This window comes from Gymnoscopelus braueri (genome assembly GCF_963280865.1).
Source record: "Gymnoscopelus braueri genome assembly, chromosome: 4".
Taxonomy (NCBI): domain Eukaryota; kingdom Metazoa; phylum Chordata; class Actinopteri; order Myctophiformes; family Myctophidae; genus Gymnoscopelus; species Gymnoscopelus braueri.
The window spans coordinates 20,856,866-20,880,708 of NC_137605.1; the positions used below are offsets into that span (position 1 = coordinate 20,856,866).

Sequence of the window (23,843 nt, forward strand, 5' to 3'; positions counted from 1 at the left end):
TGTGTGTGTGTGTGTGTGTGTCAGTCAGAGACAGAGAGTGTGTGTGAGTGTGCGAGAGAGAGAGAGAGAGAGAGAGAGAGACTGTACTTAAATAAAGCTGTATGTATGGAGTGGGTCACATCATGAGATGAACGATCAAAATAATTACTTATTATAATAAAAACAGATTTGCAATAATGTTGAAGAGGTTCTGGCAGGGTTGCTGAAACACTAATCATATTATACCCTGAAGAAGCACTAAGAGAACTAATTACATATAATGTATCTAAATTATAGATGATATAATATCCTTCTGAATATAACAGGCTGAATGACAGATCAGAGACAGGAACCCTTGTTTCAACCCATGTTGCCTGTCTCCCATCTTCCCCTGGCAGCCTTTGAAGTGCAACTAAGCATTGTGTCTGAGAGAGAGGGATCTTCTCCACTCGTTTCCCTGTGAAGTCCCCCGACCCCCCGCCGTGCATTCTCTGGGATTTACAAGGTGTGCTATTCACCCTGTTTGTTTTCTGACCCTTTGAATTGCAGAGATCAAACATGAATGTGATGAGCATCTTGTTTGATTCATGAGATGGCTTCTGTTTCTGATAAGAGCTGCTTCAATCTCAAGTGTGTGTGTGTGTGTGTGTGTGTGTGTGTGTGTGTGTGTGTGTGTGTGTGTGTGTGTGTGTGTGTGTGTGTGTGTGTGTGTGTGTGTGTGTGTGTGTGTGTGTGAGAGTGAGAGAGAGACACACACACACACACACACACACACACACACACACACACACACACACACACACACACACACACATATACACACACACACACACACACACACACACACACACACACACACACACACACACACACACACACACACACACACACACACACACACACACACACACACACACACACACACACACACACATATACACTGTGTGTACAGGAGAGACTGGTAGTCTCAGTGCTGTGATAACCTCCAACATTTATCAAAGGTTGAAATGCCCATGGGATCTGTGGGGGCCCTAACAGCACAGGCCCCATGGAACCCTCTTAACCAGGGGGTCTTCAATGTTTTTCAGGCCAATGACCCCTTAAGCTGAGAGAGAGATGAAGCAGGGACCCCCCCCACTATACATTTGTATAAAATTGTGTTGCAGATTTAACTTGTTTACATAGATTTCATAGATAGATTCATAGACGTGTGTAGTGTTGTGTTGGGATTCATGTTAATGTGTGTTTTCAGACAAACCACTTCAACCCTCAAAATTTAGAAAACTTGCCTTTTCCTCCTAATGTTCCCCTCAGAAAAGGAATGCTAGGGCTCAAGTGGTTAATGTGCAAAAAAATCACAAAGATGTGGTGGCTCCACCTGTTGTAACTCTGAGGACCCCTTCAGGGGTCCCGGGCCCCCTGTTGAAGACCCCATGCTCTTAACTTTGTCACTTTACCTTTCTCCCCATTCTCATCATGTGTGCAACATAAGGCCTACACAGATCAATGACACCAATATAATAATAATAGCCACACACACATTTGAAATAGCAACATGTATGTCACCATTAATCCGGTCAATCATCATTAAGCAGCTTTTATATAGTCCACATGGTTGGATGAATCCCAACTATATGACACACCACATATCATTGAGAGCCTGAATTACAGGTTGTGGTGGTTTATTATTTACAGTGAGTCGCTGTGCTATTGTTTAGAGAGAATATTGTTCCCAGTGTCTTTGTATTATTACTGTTCCCGTCACGTCGTCGTGCCGTCGCAGCCAATCAGAGCGCGTCGTGAGCTTCTCCGGGGGAAGGCGGAGGAACGCAGGGCCATGGAGTCCTCCTTGTTGCAGGGACTCCGGGGCAACTGTAGCGCATCTGTTTTAAAGCTGCTGCCGCAGGGAGGAGGAGGTCTTCATTATAAGCAAGGGGACAGAGGACTAGAAGAAACTTTTTTTTTTGGGGTTAGATCAGATCAAGTGAAACAAAGAAACAGATGCGCCAAATGCTGTGTGTGTACTAGTAGTTGTACATAGACATTCACGTTTTAAGTCACTCTTTGGAACGAATTTTATTGGACTTTACAACTGCTGGTGGAACCGTCATCCCGTCCATCTGAAGTTGGCGTTTCTTTCTTTCTTTCTTTCTTTCTATGGACTTGTAGTTTTTTGAAGGAGCCGTTTAAATGCACCACTTCACCTTTGTGGGGATCTGAGGAAAAGTCAAAGTGTTGGTCTGTCAGATCTGCTTCTTCTGGTCCCGCAGCAGCCCGCATATCGGAGGAGCGCTCCGTTTGGATCAGTCACCGCACTGTGGAGCCCAAACCTGACAACATGAGTCCGATCATCCTCTGCACGCTGTTTCTGCTCAAAGTAAGTATTCACCAATTGCTCCATTTATTAACCCATTAAGACCTGAGGCGATTCTTTAAAAAAAATCGAGATCCTAACAGTTTTTTGAAAAAAATATAAAATATATTTTTTCAAGATTTTTCAAAAATAGCAGATCTACAAGCTCGTAGCGCGGCACTCGGTGCCGCGCTATGAGCTTGTATATCTGCTATTTTTGAATAGCCAAAGGCATCTAAAGTGACACAGAAGCGTTCCAGGTATCAATGGGATTAATGTTCACACATCTAATAGGTTATTTCCCACAGTCTCACTCTGGTGACATTGCATCCTAATACATTTAAACTAAAAGGGAAAGTAACGCTGTTTTAATGGGGTGAGAGAAAAGACCTAAAAAGAGGATTTATTAACCAAGAAGGACCGCAAATAGTTGAATTAAATTCCTAATTGCTTGAAATAAACTTCTTTCTGGGATATACCACTTTAAGTATATGGTTATTAAAACTCAGTGTGTCATTAATAACACGTTGTCATAGAACATGTGCCTCATTATGTTGAATATAATATGATTTAGTTTCATATGTGCACAATTGCACAATTACCAGGCTGCATTTTGACTGAGCCATTATTATTATAGGCTCCATGTCCCCTGTAATCCATTCTCCTTGTAGGTAGAGGCTTATTATAACATGCATGTACAAGTACAGTTGGGTATAATTACAGCATCAGTTTCCATCTTCCCATCAGTCAGTCAAGGATCAATTTTCATTTAATACTCCTGTCGTTTGGGGGCAGTGGTGTAAAGTAACTAAGTACATTTACTCAAGTACTGTACTTAAGTACACTTTTGAGGTAGTCCTATGTTTTACTTTTAGTGGAGTGTTTCCAATATTCAATACTCTTACTTCTACTCCACTGCATCTCTGAGGAAAATATTGTGCTTTTACTCCACTACATTTATTTGAAAACTTCAGTTACTACTAGTTACTTAGTTTTACTCGTTTTTTTTGGGTTACATTAACCACTTCAGCCCCCTTTAAACTGTGGCTATTTTCAAAATATTTTAATACATTTAATTATACATATGATAGCTTGTGAAACGGCACATTTTGCATAATGAGTACTTTTACTTTTGGTACTTTAAGTACATTTTGATACCAATACTTTTGTACAAATCAATTTTGAATTCCGGACTTTTACTTGTAACAGAGTATTTCTACCTTGCGGTATTGATACTTTTACTTAAGTAACAAAAAAAAAAGAGTACTTTTTCCACCACTGTTTGGGGGCGGGTTAAGAGTGAGACATGAGAGAAGAAGACAGGGTTACACTATCTTAATATCAAGATAGTGTAACCCTCGGCCCTATAGTGTCTGTGTGGTAACGGTGGTCTTTGAAGCACCTATTATGGGTTTTAATGGCGCCTTTGATAGCATGTTATCAGGCAGAAGTAAGTGTGAAAAGACCTTTTCCACACAGTAACAGACAACCATCTGAATGACACTTATCTCCTCTCCATGCCCGTGGGGCTTCATGTAGTCTCGTTTTAACACGTCCTTGAGAACCAAACGTTTTCCCCTGCAGATCAAAGAGCTCAGATAAACCTTTCCCATCAGATTACACACAGTGTAACGCCATTCAACCCTAACCCCCCCCCCCCCCCCCCCCAAAGATCATTATCTGTTTACCTATACACGGGTGTAATAGCAACAACCCGTCCTAATGTATTTTAAAGGTCCAATAGTCAAAAAAATATATATGAAAACGGATGCTAAAATAAATCAAAAAATCTCAAAACTTTTTTATTAAAATTTACATTCTTCAAATTATGTTTTTCTTCAAAAATGTCCACAAAGATCGTAAAATAATCACCTTATAATCAGTTTGAAGCCTTTGGGCCTTTAGCCACACCGACGTGTGTTTCTATTCTATTCTATTCTATTATTTTATATGCTGTAATAAGGGCAGCATTTGATTCATTTCACACCTCTCTTTTTTGGGGGGTCTTGGATCCTAATCTAAAAGTTTATCAACCTCCCATCAGCCTGATGATCCCCCCATGCTTGAGCATTTGAACCCTAAAATGTTTATCTTGTTTAGTCACATCTAGCTTAGCTTTTAAGTTTATTGTAGCCTGCCCACACCACCACCACCACCACCCTGCTTTAATGCCATAGATCTGCTACTTCTAAATATTATTTGATTTAGTTTACCATGCACGATATAGGCTACATGTTGCCACATTCAAGGCTTAAGGCAATTCCTGGTGAAAAATGTGGCGTGGTTTTGCAGCATTGCTGGGGTCTGGATATCCGGAGCAAAGCAATTATCTTCATTTTCTTATGGCCTGTGGTGGTGGGAAAGGGGGCCTAGTTTTCTAACGTACCCATTTCGAATTTCCAGTTAGAAGTTAAGTAGAGTTCTTTAGGGGGTTGCAGGGTTTGTTTGTGTGTGTGTGTGTGTGTGTGTGTGAGGGGGGGGGGGTCGCAATGGGGTCAATATTAAGTCACAGCACAGCTCTCACAAGCAGACTTGCTTGAGTAATATAATACTAATATTTTTTAAATATATTTTTGTTTCAGAGAAGTGGAAAATTGACAATTATAATAATTATTATATTTAAACAAATTTGATTAGGTTTTGTGTTGCATTTCTTAGCTGTAAAAGCAATGCTACATTCCTCACCTTACGCACAGACTGGTCCATGGGTTCGAATCCAGCTCACACCCTGGGTCCTCGCTGCTCCTTGTTTTAACATAGAAATATCCAATATTATTTTGTATTTGTTTTTCACAGTAACGTGCAGCACATGTTGGAGGTGCCATCAGTAATGCTTAGTGCTTAATTACAACTGGAGGGAGAAAACCATGGGGTCAGTGTGCAGAGAGACAGACAGTGAGAGAGACCAAAGAGAGATAGGGAGAGAGACAACCAGAGAACAAGGGAGAGTGCTCGAGAGTAAATGAGACAGAGACAGAGAGACTGACTGAATATAGACACAGAGAGAGAGAGAGACTGACAGCGAGCCCTGGGTATGCTGGTCTTTCATGTTGATGTTCAGATCACAGTCAGAATAGAGTTACAGAGGAAACGCCAACCGCTGCTGTTGACCCCTGACTGTACACATTCATCTCATCACTTCAAACAGGACCTGTTGTAGGCACACTATGTATATGTGTGTTTAAATGTCTGTGTGTGTGTGTGTGTGTGTGTGTGTGTGTGTGTGTGTGTGTGTGCCTGTATTATATCGTCTCTGTCGAGTGGAAACCTCATTTGTCCAAAACTGTCAGAACAGTCAAAAGCATCAAAAGTAGGCGATCTGCTTGGAGATCTGCTACTTTTGATCCTTTTGTGTGACGCTGTAGTATGATCAAGTAGGGCGTTAATTTATGAAAAAAACACAAAAAGTTTGAATATGGAGATAAGAGGTTTCTGCCCGACAGCAACAATATAGTAGTGTGCGTGTGTGTGTGTGTGTGTGTGTGTGTGTGTGTGTGTGTGTGCACACACACACGTGTACGTGTACATGTGTGTTGAATGAGTGACTCAGGCAGCCGTAGTGTTGAGGGCCATACATACATACATACATACATACTGCGTGGTGGTCCCCTCTCTCTCAGCAACTGCTGCCCTGCCTCCTTTTCCTCCCATGGGGCAGATCAAATCTGATGCGTATGGGCTCTTTATGTGGTTAACTATTTTAGTAGTACCCTGGCAAAACAACAAAATCCCAATTAGCTATGCTAAGCTAATGATTGTTTACATATTTCTGATCACACAGAAGGGCATGACTAACAGAATGAGCACTGAACCGTACATTTGTTTATGCAATAGATAAATAAAGTTTGATTATACATTAATCAAGTGGAATTGATTGTGGCTCATTCAAATGTTCTCAGTTAGAGTTTAGAATCACTAAAAGGTTTTACATTTACGTATTATGTTTATTCCACATTGAATAGCGCGCCAACCAGAGTATAAACTTTACGCAAGGTTCGCACATAGTATAATTCTGTCCCGTGCTTTATTAATTAAACAATGTTTCACCGAGGAAGGGCTCAATCAGAGCCAGGACACATTACACTGGCTTTTTAGTCCCTTTTCATTTTCTCTTGGTAACGACACAAATTGATTTCAGACTCCTGCTTCTCATATACAAAGCATTAAATGCTAGTTGCACCACAATGCTCTGCTTACAGAATGCCATGTCATCGTCCAGCTGTAGAAAGAACATAATACTGTCAGAGCATTGTCTTAACAGCAGTGGCGTTCAGTTATGTTTCATCGAGGGCTGTGGGTGTGCATACTACCATTCCAAACTGAATGGTTTGGAATCAACACAGAGGTGAGAACAAATGAGGGAAATCACACTGCTGTCCAGCAGGGTTAGATCCCCCCAGGGAACCATTTTGTAATCCATGGCAGGGGAAGTGCATATTCATTTATTTAGCATAGCCAACAATCCATCCGAATCCCCTATTCTTTCAAGAGTCACGTCCTCCACAGCTGAGAGAGAGAGAGAGAAGAGAGACTTGCAAAAGGAAGGATTCGATCCAAAGACAGCTATGTGGGTCTTAAGCCCTGAGCCATCAATGGGTGCAGATACACAGACTAGACATTTGCTGCGTTATTCTCCCTTTTTATGGAAGTATTTGTGTGTTTTTTTGTTGCTCGTAAAGCTTTTATAAACACTCCAAAAAGCACGTTATAAATTTAACGACTCATGAAATGCCATTTCTCACTCTTGTTTACATCGACGCCCTGTGAAGATCTGTTATGCAAATTAGCCTCATGCATCACAATGTTCGGCCAGTGCAGTGGATTTGTGATTCAGTAATACCATGCTATACCAGCACATAAAATTAACTGCTTCATGGAAATTGCATTTTTTATTCTCTCAAGATATTAATCAACACATGGGGTTGCTGTTACAACTCGTTCATTTAATGAAACATACAGTATCAGTAAAGTAACCTTTAACGGTGTAATGGAACATATCTGTGCCATTCTTAACTTTAAAGTCATTAGGCTTCTGCATTGCGTCTCTGTTATCACTCTCTTAAAATTCTGCCATTTTAACTCTATACTTGGCACCACTGGATGAAGTGCCAAGGCTGTTGGCAGCTCCCTGTTGCTGAGCAGAGTTCTCCAGTCAAACTCACGGATCTAAAGCAGACCTGGCCTGACCCAGACTGGCTGGAGATAAATACAAAACAGCCAAGCTGCCACCGCCACCAAATATTTATGGAAGTGCAGATAGAGCTGAGGGGTTAGCTATTGTTATCTGAGGAGGTCCATCTGTCTCATGGCGTATAGCTCCAGGTTATTATAACTCACGTTCGAGTTGGGTAATTGCATAATATTTGTGCAAACATATCAAAATGGCAGTTTTACTAAAACAACACTGATGTGCTGTCATGCAGGAACTGAGGCCTACTACAAATCAAATGGCACTTTGGAGAAAATCGAATGAGCAAATATTAATGATTTGTATTCTGTCTCTCTGATATGTTTTTTGACCATTTCAAAGATTTTGGAACACAGATAAAAAAAAAACGAAATGCTGTGTTGTTCACACATATCACAGTAGACATATTTTGCAGAAACATACAAACCCGTTGTACAGCCCTATGCTTTGGTCACAGACTGCCAGCTCCAAGCAGCCTACCAGTTACTGCCTATATGCTGGGGCCTGGCTGCAGACCAGATATCATCTGGGCCGTCTGTAAAGTGCTGCAGTAAAACTGCCTGTTGTTGTTGGAAAGAGGCTGGACTTGGTTTCTCAGCCGCTTCCTCTCTAGTATCAGCATGGTCGGTGGAAAGATTTCAGAGTTTTGAGACTGGAGTGCTGGCATGACTCTGTGTGTGTGTGTGTGTGTGTGTGTGCGCGCGCGTGTGTGTGCACGTGTGTGTGCGCGTGTGCGTGCTTGCATGAGTGTGTGTGTTGGCATAGAACTTTTACTGAAGTTTCATAGGCTCAGGTTAGAGCACTGTTTCCCAAACAGTGGGTTGGTCGGGACCCATGTTTGGGTCGTGGACCAATTTTTATGGCTCGCGAGTAAATATCCCCTTTTCTTTCCTTTCCTACATTTAAAAAAATTACTATATTTCAAAAGATTTAAAAAACGTTAAAAAAAAAATCTCAACTTTCGATAAAAAAAATAATCAAACATTTTCCAAAAGTATTTCATGAATTGCCATGAATAAATAAATAGCGTTTAAAAAGTGGTGAAAATAACAGATCTACAAGCCCCATTGTGAGTTTGTAGATCTTGCTATTTTCACTAGCTTGGGTCTTGAGCTAAAAGGTTTGGGAACCACTGTGTTAGAGGTTGGGGAAGGGGTTGAGGTTAGCGTTGAGGTTGGGGGGGTAAGGAGATACGGAATGAATGTAAGTAAATGCAATGTCCACAAAAGTTACACACACGCAAAGTGTGTGCGTGTGTGTGTCTGTGTGTCTGTGTGTTTTGTGTGTGTGTGTGTGTATTTGCGGTGGGCTCGGGGGGGTTTTCATTGCAGGCAGTACAGGTTACCACACGCTGCATGCCTGTGTTCCCTGGCAGCAGACTTCAGAGACAAAGAGAGACATCAGCGCGTTGTTTGCTTGTTACTTTTCCCTCCTTACAGGAGGCTCTGCTGTTCCACATCTGTTTGCTCTTGTCAACCCCCAGGCGCATTACGGCCCAATCTCCCCTTAATGTGTGCATGTTTAAGATACCGTCGTTTAGGGCCTGTGGGGGGGAGGTGGGGTGGTTTGGGGGGGGTGGGTGTAACACTGACCTCCACAGACACACACACACACACACACACACACACACACACACACACACACACACACACACACACACCTGCAGGGCTGGGACTGGAGGGGAGGAGGAGGGGGGGCAACTTCAAAGGCCCCCTCTCACCCAAACAGATACTCACATGCTGGGCAGCCCCAGCTAACTGACACCCTGGCCTGGGGCTGCGACAGCCTCCTTTATGTGTTGCTCTCTGTTTCTGAAGATGATAACATGCATGCTCAGTACACACACACACACACACACACACACACACACACACACACACACACACACACACACACACACACACACACACACACACACACACACACACACACACACACACACACACACACAGTGCATATGCATACTGACTGTACACCAACTGACTGTACACAGTCATAGACACACAGTTATCAGACTGTACACAGACATGATGCATGCACGTGCACATGATGTGCACGCACGCACGCGCGCGCGCACACACACAGGCACACGCACACGCACACGCACACGCACACACACACAGACACACAATGTCAAATGCCCGCCGATGTCATTCACAGCGATTTGGAATGTGTCTGTCCGTGTGGGAGGAGGGAGGGAGGAAGCCGTTTTTCCTTCTTCCTTCCTCCTCTTCAGTGTGGGTGTTTTTTCTTTGCTCCTTCATGTCTTGACTCTTTCCACTGGTGTAAGGCCATCTGATTGAAGCCAGCCATTCCTGTTAAGCCTGATACGTACTTAGTTGCATGCTGGTGCTGCATGCAGTAAATAGCAGACGCGTTGGGAGCTTGTATATCTGCTATCTACTGCATGCAGCACCAGCATTCAACTAAGTTAGATCTGCTATTTGCTGAGCCCGACAACGGCACTTTAACTAAGTCTAAATGAGACTTTAGGCACCCACTCTCCTGTACAAGCCCTCAGGAATGTGCGATCTGGTCCCGCTCAGACGGGGCTCTCCATTACCCCGCTGCAGATAAGACATTGGACCGCGTTCTCGGGGTGAAAACTGAGGCAGATTAAAAGATATAAAAAGGGTCCATTTTCTCTACACCCACTCAACCGTTTTTTTTTTTTTTACCCCAACGGCGAGGGAGTGGGCCATCTGCGTGTGTGATTTCCTTCCCACATGTGGTCCAAGGCACAAAAAGCCCCCCGAACAAAGCAAAATCTATTCTGTAGAATTAGGCCCTACGAACATACAAATTGCCGGCAACGTGTTTGCTAAGTGTTTCCCTGAGAAGTGGCGAGGGGCTTATTGTTTTATCGTGTGCCATGCATTCACGTATGGTAAAACAAATAACGCTGGCGTCAAATGGTCCAACATGTCACGATCACACGGCTACCAGTTTTCACCTGTTAGCCATTATGTCTTAGTTTTATTTTGGCATGTAAGCTAACTGCAGTTTTGCTTGCAGGTTGCTCTCGCAGATTCCTGTGCCAGTCAGAAGTTCACAGCATCAGGTCAGTGCTGCAGTCTGTGTCCTGCTGGCTTCCAAGTCGAGGTAGAATGTGGGAAAGAAGACACCAAGTGTGCACCATGCCCCAAGGGTGAGTAATTATAATGTAATGATACTTGTACCTATATACAGAATACAGAATACTTACCTTATCATTATCGCTGTCATGTCTCTCAACGAGCTTTAGTTTCCATGTGGCTGGGAGCTTTTAGACATGTCTGCTTCACTTAAACACACCCTGACTCTCCTTTCGTTTCTCTCAGGAACGTTCTCCCCGTCCGAAGACTCGTCTCCGTGTCTCCCCTGCGCCCGCTGTCCGGTGGGCCTCCCCGAGGTCGCCTCCTGCTCCGCCACGCGGGACACGCACTGCGAGTGCGGCGAGCGCTTCTACCTCTGGCGGGACGGCGAGAGCACCGAGGGCCTGTGCGCCCTGTGCTCCAGCTGCAGGCGCGGGGAGGGCGTCGTCCGCCAGTGCGACGCCTGGGGGAACACGCAGTGTCGGCTCTGCGGGCCGGGGTTCTTCTCCGAGGAGCACAACCACTCCAAGGCCTGCCAGACGTGTTCCGGCTGCTCTGACAGCGAGGTGGAGATCAGAGCCTGTCAGCCCAACTCTGACACCCTCTGCATGGGTGAGTTAAACGGGTGTGTGTGTGTGTGTGTGTGTGTGTGTGTGGACTTGTATTACTGTACTTGTGAGGGCGTACGAGTACAGTACTATGTGAGAGAAATAAACATTGTGATTAAAATGTCCTGGCCCTCACAAGAGAAATGGATGTTTTGTGGTTAAAAAAATATTTTTTGAGTTACTCTTACAATTAGGGAAAGATTCAGGGTGGGGGTTAGGCGTAGACATTTAGAGGTTAACCTAACCATTATGTTTAGGGTTAGGGTTAAGAGATAAGCCAGATTTATAATTTACTTAGTTGCACATTTGTCTCGTGCACCGCAAATAGCTGATGGCAAATAATTATAATGGCATTCATATGTCAATTTTATGAATGGCATTCATGAAATTGGCGTCACTAAAATGTTGATGTCATCACAAGTATAGTAATACAAACGTGTGTGTGTGTGTGTGTGTGTGTGTGTGTGTGTGGAGGGAGGGGGGGGGGGCACAATGGGATGACTGAAAGGTTTTTCTTTTAAAGAAACATTGGCAGGGAAAAGTAGCAAAAGTCCAAGATGAAAGGAAGGGTGGGGGGTTCTGGGGGGGGGGGGGGGGGGGTACATGTGGTCAACACCTGCACCCACGCCTCAACTCGCTCGGCTAACACATCCGTGCCCTGGAAACCCGAGCGCAGAGAGAACAGGCCTCTTTTTAAGTGCCAGAGCCCAATTGGCGTGAGCTTGACAAGATCTTTAGGGGCTCTAACGGCCCCCACAGTACACGATGGCCCAGGCAGGGAGGCCCGGCCCCCCCTTCACCCTGACGGCTCCCCAAATGGCCCCTATACCCGCTCTCCAGGAGTGAGCGAGGTCGTCTGCACACACGCAGGGGGGGCCACGAGTCATGACCCACGTGACCCCCACAGAGGTCAGCGTAGTCCCCGTGGCGTGTTTGATCCTAAAATAGTTCAGACCACAGGAGGGCAGATGAGTGTGGAAGAGGCAGGGCGAGGCCTCAACCCCCAGGAGACCCCGGGTTTGGCTCAATCTATCCTTTACATCGGGGCCATGCTGGCTTCTGTGGGATTATTTCTGGCTGTAATTTACACAGGCTCCAAATATGTTCACAGAGTGTGTGCACGTGTGCTGCATGTCAGAAAACCTTGCATCTATCTCCATATTTCACGAGAGTGTCGCACAGAAACGGCGATGCCACGCGGTGTGTGAGCTGTGAGGTTGTGTGAGCTTAATTTTCGCTATGTTTGGACATTTTGGAAAGTGAAAGTGATTAACCCATTAAGACCTGAGGCCGATTCTAAAAATGTTTTCTAAATCCTAACAGTTTTTTGAAAGAAAAAGAAAAAAACGTTTTCACGATTTTTCTAAAATAGCAGATCTACAAGCTACCGAGATCTACAAGCACCGAGTGCCGCGCTATGAGCTTGTAGATCTGCTATTTTTGAATAGCCAAAGAAATCTAAAATGACACAGATGCATGCGTTCCCGGTCTTAATGGTTTAAGTGTGACTGTGGGTTTTTAGAGATATTGAACCAATGAAAAACTACACCGGATCCATTGAAACATTTGTTTTCCATTTTCCATTTCCATTTTTTCCTGGACATACTGTAAAAGGTTTCCACCCGACAGCTACGATGTGTATTAACCGCGTCCCCTCTACATGCCTTCCTCTCTCTCTCTCTCTCTCTCTCTCTCTCTCTGCCCCCACAGACAGGAAGCTGCACATCCTCGCTCGCCCCGCAGAGTCCGACGGCTCCCGTGAAGGAGCTCCTCGCTGGCCAGACCTAGAGGAGTTCGAGGACGACGAGGGAGAGGCCAGCCCGGCGCCCGGCGGGTCCCCCGGGTCCCCCAAGCTCACGCCGCAGGACGAGGCGCCCGGCAGCAGCAACATCCTGGCCTACGTGTCGGTTCTGGCCGCCGTGGTCCTGGGCCTGCTGATCTACGTCGCTTATAAATGGTGAGCTTTCATCAGGGAGCGATGGATCCTCCAGCCCACCAGTGGCGTCCGATGATCCATGTGCGCAGCGAAATCCCGTGTTCGTTTAACTCTTGGAACGAACCACTTAAGAACCCTTCGTTTGTACACCAAATAGCGGAAATAGCCGATCCAACTGTGGATTTTGACGCGTGCCGTGGAGAATCGAGTTTATTGCGGATTTTCATTCCAAACAAATTTGTTTATTTCAGTAATTAGTTGCCCGTTTTTTCTGCTGGCAGGTCTACTAAGTAGTGAAATCAGCTGGGGTAGTGCTGTGTGTGAGAACATGTATACACTCGGTAGTCGATGACATGATTGGATAGTACCACTGCCGCAGCCTTTTGGGCAACCTTCATGTCCTCTGGGATCTCAACAACATGCAACACAAGCCTATCTGATATCTACGCACACTTAAGCCACAGAAACGAGGTGGCGCTCATGGGAAAATATACTGTCTAAACCACCAAAAGTGATAGAATCGCCAGTTAAACGAACCACAGTTTTTTTCTGTTCCAAATCTCAAAGGAGGCAAGTTTACATAACGGCCACCACCATCCATGGTGTTTCAATTTCATGCGTTCAGTCACCCAGGCTACAAATTCGCCATTGTGGCGGAGCGGAGGGTGGTGTTCCCCAGTATGAACCGCATTCAAGACTGGTCTGAGGAACTTAGTGGGTGCCATCTACAGTGGCATTAAAACACCATGGCCATCTACTCCACAGGTTTTCAAAGTGGGGGGCTTTTGGAAAGGAAAAAAGGAAATGGAAAAGAAAATTGTGATGTGACGCATCGTGAGCTTGTATCTATTTTTGTATATTTTTTTTAAGCCATTTCGCTGTAAAGCGCTGCAGCCAGAAGCAATGGCTGTTTGGGTGTCCTTGGAAAAGTTGATCTACTCAATCAACACAAGTAGTCTATGCCAAAAAATATGAAAGCTGTGATCTGGTTTTGTTCTCTCATCGCTTTCGAATGAACAGCAACGGTCCGCATTCTCCTAGCTTTTTCTTCAACATAAACAATAGTTATGTGACTAGAGCAGCCCTTCATCTGTAGTTTACTTGGATCTTTGTGATTTTCCACCGGCGTTGGCAGTTTTCATCTGACAGTGTTTTTGCTCTGTTCTCCTCAGCTGGATGTCGTGTAAACAGAAGAAGGCCTTGTCGAAGGCCCGTGTAGCCGAGCTGGGAACCTCTCCAGAGGGAGAGAAGCTCCATAGTGACAGTGGCGTTTTCCTGGACTCCCACAGCATCCAGGACAATCAACCCAGCAAAGGTACTGCCACATTATATGTATGAATAGTTCTACAAAATCACGTTTATTATTGTCATTGATATTATAAGTAAACGGCATCAAGAGCTGTGCTGTGTATGACATTCACAAGCCAATTTTGGCTACTTTTGCGTAATGCGTATGGCAAAGTATGCAATAAGTAACATGGTAACATGTTACCAGCCCTGTCACAGGGATGTTAGACCCTGTCACGTGGCTTTCAGGCTCTGTGATGGGGCCTGACATCCCCTACACTCAAATAGGGCATTCATTTATGAAGAAACATAAAAAGATGACATATGGAGATACAAGTTACCTGCTTTAAACTAACAACTACAGGATTTTAACTCTATAACTGCCAAAGACGTTTATAAACGTCTTTGAGAAATTAGCTGTTGCCTGCCAAAGACGTTTAAAAACGTCCTGGAAAAAAAAAAAAAAAAAAATTCTAAAAAGATATTCGATATATTCGATATTCCAAACGAATAAGGAGATAACAATTTCCAAAGATTTGCTGCTCCATCCACTTCAATGTTAAAATTGAAACGGACAAACAATTCACAATGTTTTTTGGTTTGAAACCACTGGTTTTGAGCTATTTTCAAACATCAAACAACACATGACAAGGTCAAATTGACCTCGTTGACATTTGTGAAACCACACCTGAATCTCATCTGTGATTAGAAATTTTCTGGGGATCAATCATACTTGAGAAAAATATTTTGTGGCTATGCGAAAAGATACCAAAATCGGTCAAAACCCTGGCAGAGGCTACAGACTGTTCTGAAAAAACTCTGGCAGGGTAAAATGGATAAAAATAGAAAGAAAGAAAACCCCATGTGAAGTCAAACTCAATATATGCGAGATAACACAATATTCCCTTTATTGGTCTTCTTAGTTCACGATGGTGAAAATACATTATTTCCATAACAGACTTAACAGTGTGACTTTGTGACAGTTGTTTTCAAAACGGCTTCATAAATGAATCTCATCGAATCTTATTTGATGTATAATTCATTATTTCCACAGGCAGCAGGCGGGACAGCAAGCCAGATAACCGCCTCTACGTCAACCTACCGCCGCACAGGCAGGAGGAAGTGGAGCGCCTCCTACAGGAAGCGGGCGGAGCATCGGGTTGGGGCTGGTGGCAGCTGGGGTCCGTGCTGGGCTACGAGTCCGACCAGCTGGACGTGTTTGGGCGAGGACTGGCTCCGGCGCACACCCTGCTCTCCGACTGGGCCCAACAGGAGGGCTCCACCTTGGGACTGCTGTGCTCGGCGCTGGGCCGCATCGACAGGCCTGACGTGGCCTCGCAGGTCACCTGCCCCACAACGGGCGTGTCGGTGGTCTGAGCCAGACACACCCACACGAGACTGACAGACTATAACAGTGGCTCTCAAACCTTGTTTTTTTTGTATTTCAAGGACCCCCGTAACTCTGAGAGGGTACGAAAAGGAACCAAGCGGACCCGTACCGGTTCCATTCGTCCACTCTCGGTGTTACAGACCCGTAAGGGTCCGTTTAGAACCCCCCTCAATGAGGGTCCCCGGACCCCACTTTGAGAACCGCTGTACTATAAAGACATGGACGGGAGGGAAACACCCCAACTCCCAACCTCCACTGGAATGACTAAGGAGGCACTCTTAACGTCAGCACCCTGGTGACCTTTGAACTCAAAGGAGGCCGGTAGTAACGGCGTTCCTGACTCTTTCCAGTGACATCCTTTTCCCCCTTTTTTTTACTACCATGGTTTACAAAGAGAATTGAGGAAAGAAATGTTGTTTTACGATGTCTGTGCCCCAGACTGTGCATGTCAATATTCAAGTTATTATGGAGAAAGCAGAATGAGATGGATTGACCTGATCGTCCCTATTGAGTGATTTGCACCAGCGAGGAGGAAGTTATTTGATTGATCAACCCATCGTTCTCACCGACAATCTGATTTGACAGGAGACATTCTTCAGTTTTACACCAAATAAAAGACATCTACCCAGTCCACGGGGTGGACTGGGTAGACTGTACCTTGTGTTAACGAATATTAGGGTGGAAGCCTAAGGACAACAAGCCTGACCTTGTCCTTGTGTTCATCAGGTTCTGTCTGCAACTTCCATCACAGATGCTTCAATGAATTAGGATTTAGATGAAACCAGAACCTCCTGGGCCCAACTCCTTATGTGACCTGCACTCACCTACTTACTCTAAATAGTTGTGATCGCTACAACGACACCTAAGCCAGAGGTACCCAGTCACTTGCCATGGAGGGACATGTGTGTACAGGTTCTGAACAGAACAAAACAGAACAGAGCAGAACGTACTTGGTTATACGATGGGGTCTTGTGGCGAAACTATAAAGGTCCTTTTACACCGGGAGCATTTATTTTGTATGATTAATTCGTATTAATTTGTGTCATGAGCACATCCACACTGAATGTGAATATAACGACGCGATAAAGCAAATTATTCTTCGAAATGAGGTCGATTTCTCAGCACAAATAAGAGCACGACCTGCATGAATGAGGCAAGTTTGATGTGAAATATTCGCGACTCGTTTTCGGATCGTTTAATCATCCCGCTTCCAGTGTCGTACGGACCTTCAGACATGCCCAAAATTGGGACGCCAAGTTGTTTAAATGTTTAAAATACAAAAAAAAAACGACATCAAAGAACAGGCTATTTCACTAATAATTTGCAGCCGGAGAGCTAATTAGTGAACTCCCCACAGCGTGATGTACGACCGGAATGAAAACATGCACACTCAGCCCGCTGTGGCACATGACTAGACACCTCTGATGTCAGCGCACACACCAAGGAAAAGCATACATGTTAAACCAAGCATGAAGCTCTCTGAATTCTTCTCTGATGATGCCGGTGGCTTCTCTTCCCCTTTTATGAGACCAGATGTTATCTATTGTACAGATAACGAGTACTCATTGGTTTCAGAGCCAGGCCACAACTCCTACTTTATAGAACGCGATAGACTTTAATGCCACACTCACTTTGGAACTATTTTTCTCTCTAGAACACACTTTAGATTCTTTCCACCTGGTCTCTTCTCTTAGCCACTGAAACCTTACTTCGTAAACCGGAGTCCCCCAAGATGTCTGTTAATACACCCTCCTTTTTTCCGTCTACACTAAATATCTTAGCCAAAAAAAGCAATTTTTTTGCCAATGAATGTTCCCTCCAGAATGTGGATGCTGGGGTTCAAGTGGTTAATTGTGTTCACTTGGTGTCCCGGGTATAGCTAGTTCTGCATTGAACAGAAAGAATGACAAGGATACCACAGGATGAAATGAACATCAATGTTTTAACCACTTAAGCTCTACAGTATAACTTTGTCATATGGCGAATAGTGAAAATAGCCGCCTTGTAGATCGGCTATTTTCATTATTTTTAAATTTATTATTTTAAAAAACATGTTTAAAAAACAAACGTTTTTTTTAAGTGTTTAATGTTTTGCCTATAATGACCCAAAATATGGACTCCAGGTTGAAAGTGGCATCCATAGAAGATTATTTATCTGCCTATGGTACACCATGGCTTCCCATCGTTTTATCTGATGCCAAACACATACGTTTTGTCTATATTCATAAATGGTATGTCTTGATGTGTTTTTGTATGTTTTTGTTCCAATTAATAAATAACATTCACAACAGAATCTATACGTGATTGCTCAGCTTGTTCAGTTTGATCACAAATTGATGCTGTTTATAATCTGCACGTAAGCCTTAAAGGAGAATTTTGGACTAAAGTTTTCTTACCTTTTCTATGACGTTATGATATCTTAGGATGAATGGTACAGTAGAAAAATTTCATAACTCCACCCCTGAGCCGCCACAGCTTAAAAGGTGCGCGGATAGGCCTTAGGTTAGATCACATATTTTAATAGCTTTTTATTTTATTTTTTTGAGAGAGATCTGACGTTCATAGTGACAGAACACTATGCAACCAAAAAAAAAAAAAAAAAAAAAACAGAAGTCTCACTAGACGAGATTGAAATCTCGAGATTTCAATCTCGTCTAGCGAGACTTCTGTTTTTTTTATTATTATTTTTTTTTTTAGACAGTGTTCTGTCACTATGAACGTCAGATCTCACAAAAAAAGAAGAAAAAAAGCTATTAAAATATGTGATCTAACCTAAGGCCTATCCGTGCACCTTTTAAGCTGTGGCGGCTCAGGGGTGGAGTTATGACATTTTTCTACTGTACCATTCATCCTAAGATATCATAACGTAATAGAAAAGGTAAGAAAACTTTAGTCCAAAATTCTCCTTTAAGTAACATGCTGTGTTGGGTGCTGTATGATGATTGGTGTTCAACTTGTTGGCACTTGAAGGAATCGAATTGGGTTTACACAGCGGTGTATAAACAGGCCACGTCATGCTTGATATCGGGATAAGTTTATAATGTCTGAGAAAGCATTGTATTTCCCATACGTCCTTAAGTCATCTGTGACTCACTTCAAAATTCACACCGACCGCCTGTAGCTATAGTTTGGTTGCGTAGAGTGAGAATTCTATGCAGCAAAAACTAAAAGGAAAACAGATGAAAGTCGTTCTGTTTGGCTTCTGACTTTGTGACCTGGAGGGCATGTTGTTAATAGAATTATCACTGAATGGTCTCATGAGTCATGGTAAAACAAAAGGAAAAAAGGGGGAAAAAACTAGAACACTTGATGGGTCGTACAGTGAGGAAGTACAGTCTGACTTGGCAAATTCCATTCTCTATCCAGGGTTTTAGTGTGTTAGAACATTTCCTATCCCAAAAGCGCTAAGGAAAACCAGTTAAGAGGTACTTAAGCAGTTTGGAGTCGAAAAGATAATAGCTTCACCCCCCCCACACACACACACAAAAAAAAATGAAAATAAGTTTCTGCACAGCAAAATTCTTAGTCTTAATTTATCTCCTAAGAGTGTGCATTATTTCCATTGCACACTCTTGGGAGATAAATGAACACTGGGATTTTTACTGTGTGCTTTCCCTGAGAGGCGTGATGTGATCCGGGCTCCCTCCTGCGCCGCGCTTCGCTCAGAGCTGAAATCTGTTAATGATCTCTCTTGCCTTCACTGCTAAGTGAGAGCAGGCTGCCTCACAGGGGCCTGGGGCAGCGCTGCACTGCATGCCGTCACGCACCCCAGCCGGGGCTGCTTAACTGCGGTTTGGAGCACACAGCCATGGGGCCTGTGGTATGCACATGCACTGGGATGGGGAGGAAGGAGGGGGCTGGGCCAACGAGGAATAGGGGAATCATTGGGGCCGGGTACTCGCTCTGTCTCTCTCTCTATCTGTCTCCCTCTCTCCCTCTCTCTGTCTCCCACCCTCTCCCTCTCTTACTGTCTCTCTTTCCTCCCTCCCTCCCTCTCTCTCTCTCCCTCCCTTCCTCTCTCTCCCTTCCTCTCTCTTCCTCTCTCACCCCCCCCCTATATACATATATATATATATAGTATATACGTATACATATGTGTGTGTGTGTGTCAGGGGCCCTCCATCATTAAACCGGAGTGCCTTTTAATGAAAGCAGTCGCTCACTTTGATTGCCTTTATGGCTGTAGAACATCTGGTGTGGCAACATGTGTGCCTTATGTGGCAGTTGCACCATATGCAACACTTGAAAGGCAAAGAGTGCAAATGCCATCTGAATTGTAGGTGTGCAGTTGGTTTTTAAAGATGAGTTTTTAATTGCGTATAATTATGCATTTTATTAGAAGGCACGGTGGAAGGAGACAGGATGAATCAATAAAAACAAATTTTCATATTTTTTTATGGCGTTATGGCAGAATATTTCCCCCATTTTGTGATATTGTTTTATGTAATAATATATTTTTCATTTTGGACATGGCGTACTGTGGATCGCGCCTTCTCTTGGGAGGTGGAGACATGATTGGACTATTCTGTGCTGCTGGCTCCTCTGCTTTGGGTTTGGAACTACTCACTGTTGACTGTTGTGACTGACAACCTGGTTTATCAGACGGTGTTGAGGCAATAACAGTCATGGATTGAGACGAGTAGTAACCGTAGATCTCGTAGTCATGCATGCGGTGGATCTGAGTTGCTTTTGTGTGACATGACATCCCTGTGGAGGAGAGGAGACCTCTTTATCGGGCCTGTTCTCTGCTGGCTCCTCTGCTTTGCGTTTGGAAGTGCTCAGTGTTGACTGTCTGTTGACTGTCAAAGTGTTATCAGACGGCGTTGAGGCAGCAACAACCATGGATGGAGTAATAAGCTTCCATCTCCTAGTCATGCGGTGGGTCTCATCTGTCTGAGGCCCTTCTACAGCTTTAAGGCAGCATGGGCACCTGACGTGCAGGATGGACTGTGGGAGAATGTGGAGGGAAACTGGTCACATCCACCATCACTGGCCTGTAGGGCTGCAACAGTTAACCAAACACATCAATTTAATTATTTAATAAGAATAATCAATCAGATCCACAAACCTATGACATAGCACATTGCGACGCATTGTGAGTAGCTTGTAGATCAGCTATTTTTGTTTTTTACAACAACCGTTGTAAATCTATTTCATATCTCTCATGCTATAGATCAGTAGCATGTTAAGGATATGATGCTGACATGATGCTGACATGATAAGAGTGAGTGAGTGAGAGTGAGTGTGCGTGTGTGTGTGTGTGTGTGTGTGTGGAGGGGCTTGTGGGTATCTTTGTGTGTGCGTGGGCTGTTGTAGCGCAACCATGAGGGTAACCTTGCGTCACCAGGCTTTCCACCGCGGAAGAAAACCATGAGGGCGGTTTACTTCCCGTATCTGCATAGTCTCGCGTCTCGCCTAGCTATCTGCGGGAAGTGGGCGGACGCCTTTTTAGGAGACCGGAAGCAGGTTGGCGTCCGCCCACTTCACGCAGATAGCTACGCGAGACGCGAGACTATGCAGAAACGGGAAGTAAACCGGAGATGGTGCGTCTTGCCAAATTATGTTGCGCGAGTCTTCTTTTTTTTTGTCAATCTGCTGTTTTTGCAATTTTAGAATGTTTATGCTGAAGTAACAGTTTTGGCCATAATGAGGTTACCGCCCGACAGACAATATATTAATATTTATATCGTACATGCAAAATTGCTGCTGTACGAAAACATATTGTTACTGCACTGTTTCTTATTTTTATTTTCATTTGTAATAAAATGTCACTGACATCACAAGGTATTCTTCATTTTACGTATGGTCCAGTATTATTATTAATTCAAATCAGTCACTGTATTCCAGTGGGGCAAGGCAGCCTACTGCAAGTCTTAAACAAAATATATAAAACATAACCCTAACCCTTAACAGTGGGATAACATCAATATGGTAACGTCTTATGCAAATGAGCCATGCGGTCGAATGTAAACAAATCTCTAGTGCAGTCTGGATCTGTCATGACTGTCATGGATGAACTTCAACCTGGTGTTTTCACTTTCTCCATCTTTGACCCGTTCATTCATCTACATAAACGTTCGGATTTCAAATATAAAGTTTTTGACCCTGGCGACTCGAGGGTGGGAGTTGAAAGTGTGACTTCTCATTGTAAGGCAGCTGTTCCTATGCTCACCAGCTTTAGCTCAGTCGGAATAGCTCTTGACCTCAGACCACAAGATCATGGGATCGAATCCCAGCACAGTAACCCCGGCATCTGAACAATCTATCTCCCACGGGTCTTCTATCTTCTTTCGCCTTTATCATAATAAAGGTTGCTGGACAATATAGAGAGGATGAAATGCATAATTTATTAAATGATATAAAGGTAATATCAAATACATTGTAAAAAATCACACCCAGTGTGAAGTGGGCGGTGTGGTCACAGTGGTCATCACAGTGATGGAAGTTCACTTAAAGAAAAGTAATATTGTGGACCAACCATTGTACACCCCTAACTAAAAAAAAAACATAAATGTGTTTTTTTAAAGTGCATAGTCCTATTTATAAGGCTATGCACATGTGTCATGTTTCACTAGCCAATCACAGTCCTGAATAGACTGTGATTGGCCAATCACGGTGCAGGGTTAGGGGGGTACAATGGTGGCCAATCACAGCGCAGCGAATGTCGATGTCCAAACCTCACATATAGGGGCGGTTTCACCGCCCAAAAATGAGAGACATGACGCTTTATTAGCAAGACAGTCTTTTATTATAATAATATTATTATTCCTCATTTTGCTGGTTTCCCCTGAAACCCCTTTACTGTTACAGAGTAGAACTGCCTTAGAATCTCTGCTGATGATGTCACAGGTAGTTAATGGCAATCATATCTTAGATGTATTGAATTTAGAGGGGGTGGGGGGGATTCTACCATTTCGTAATTCATTGTCAGTAATCCATCCTATCAGCGTTTTGCGACGACGTCATATCGACGTTGTAAAAGACGTGTCTTTTCAACAGATATCTCTTTACCCACTGGGAGTGGGCACACACAATACGCCGTGCATACGCCGTCCATACGACGTCCGAATCAGACCTCAGTCAGCAGCAGCTGTTTTGCAAAAAAATACGTTGAAACGACGTCGACACACGTCTGACTCGGACGTCGTATGGACGGCGTATGCACAGCGTTTGGGCGTTGTTGTATTGTGTGCCCAGTGGGTAGAGACGTCTGTTGAAAAGACACGTCTTTGTGCAACTTCAATTATGGATTTTTGATTGCATTTTAAGTTTTAGATGGCTTTTCCCAACCCCGTAGCCTAAGTGAACGGTGAACACCAGTGATATTGTAAGTATATTAAGTGGAATTCATAATTAATTATGAATTCATAATTGTCAATTATTGTTTCCCCCCTTCCTATAAATGTAAGGCAAGTTTTAGATTCATCACGCACAAACCTTACATGTCCCCACCAACATAGAAAGAATCAGGGACGTGCTGGCCACTGGGAAATTTGGGACAATTCCAGAAAGGCCTCTCCATTCCAGGCCGACCAGGCCGGCCGTTAAAAAAAAACGGCCGAAATTAAGAACCGGTCGGCCGGCCGTTTAAAAAAAATCCGGGCCTTTCTATCTGAGATTCCCAGGCTGAATTAAACTGTATGCTACACAGGTTACATGTTAAACTGCCTGCTACACAGGTTACATGTTAAACTGTATGCTACACAGGCTACATGTTAAACTGCCTGCTACACAGGTTACATGTTAAACTGCATGCTACACAGGTTACATGTTAAACTGCCTGCTACACAGGTTACATGTTAAACTGTATGCTACACAGGCTACATGTTAAACTGCCTGCTACACAGGTTACATGTTAAACTGCATGCTACACAGGTTACATGTTAAACTGCATGCTACACAGGTTACATGTTAAACTGTATGCTACACAGGTTACATGTTAAACTGCCTGCTACACAGGTTACATATTAAACTGCATGCTACACAGGTTACAGGTTAACAACTTTGATCATGGAGAGGGCCACTATA

General features: G+C 43.9%; 1 protein-coding gene across 1 annotated transcript; it reads left to right on the forward strand.

Moving 5' to 3' along the window:
- The first annotated feature begins 1,884 nt into the window (after nt 1-1,884).
- On the forward strand, nt 1,885-18,108 carry nradd (neurotrophin receptor associated death domain). The gene is made up of 6 exons (XM_080426793.1): nt 1,885-2,356; nt 10,536-10,668; nt 10,841-11,206; nt 12,913-13,159; nt 14,311-14,453; nt 15,480-18,108. Exons 1-6 carry the CDS (start codon nt 2,318-2,320, stop codon nt 15,800-15,802), a joined length of 1,251 nt encoding a protein of 416 aa, XP_080282919.1. The 5' UTR covers nt 1,885-2,317; the 3' UTR covers nt 15,803-18,108.
- The last annotated feature ends 5,735 nt before the right edge of the window (nt 18,109-23,843 follow it).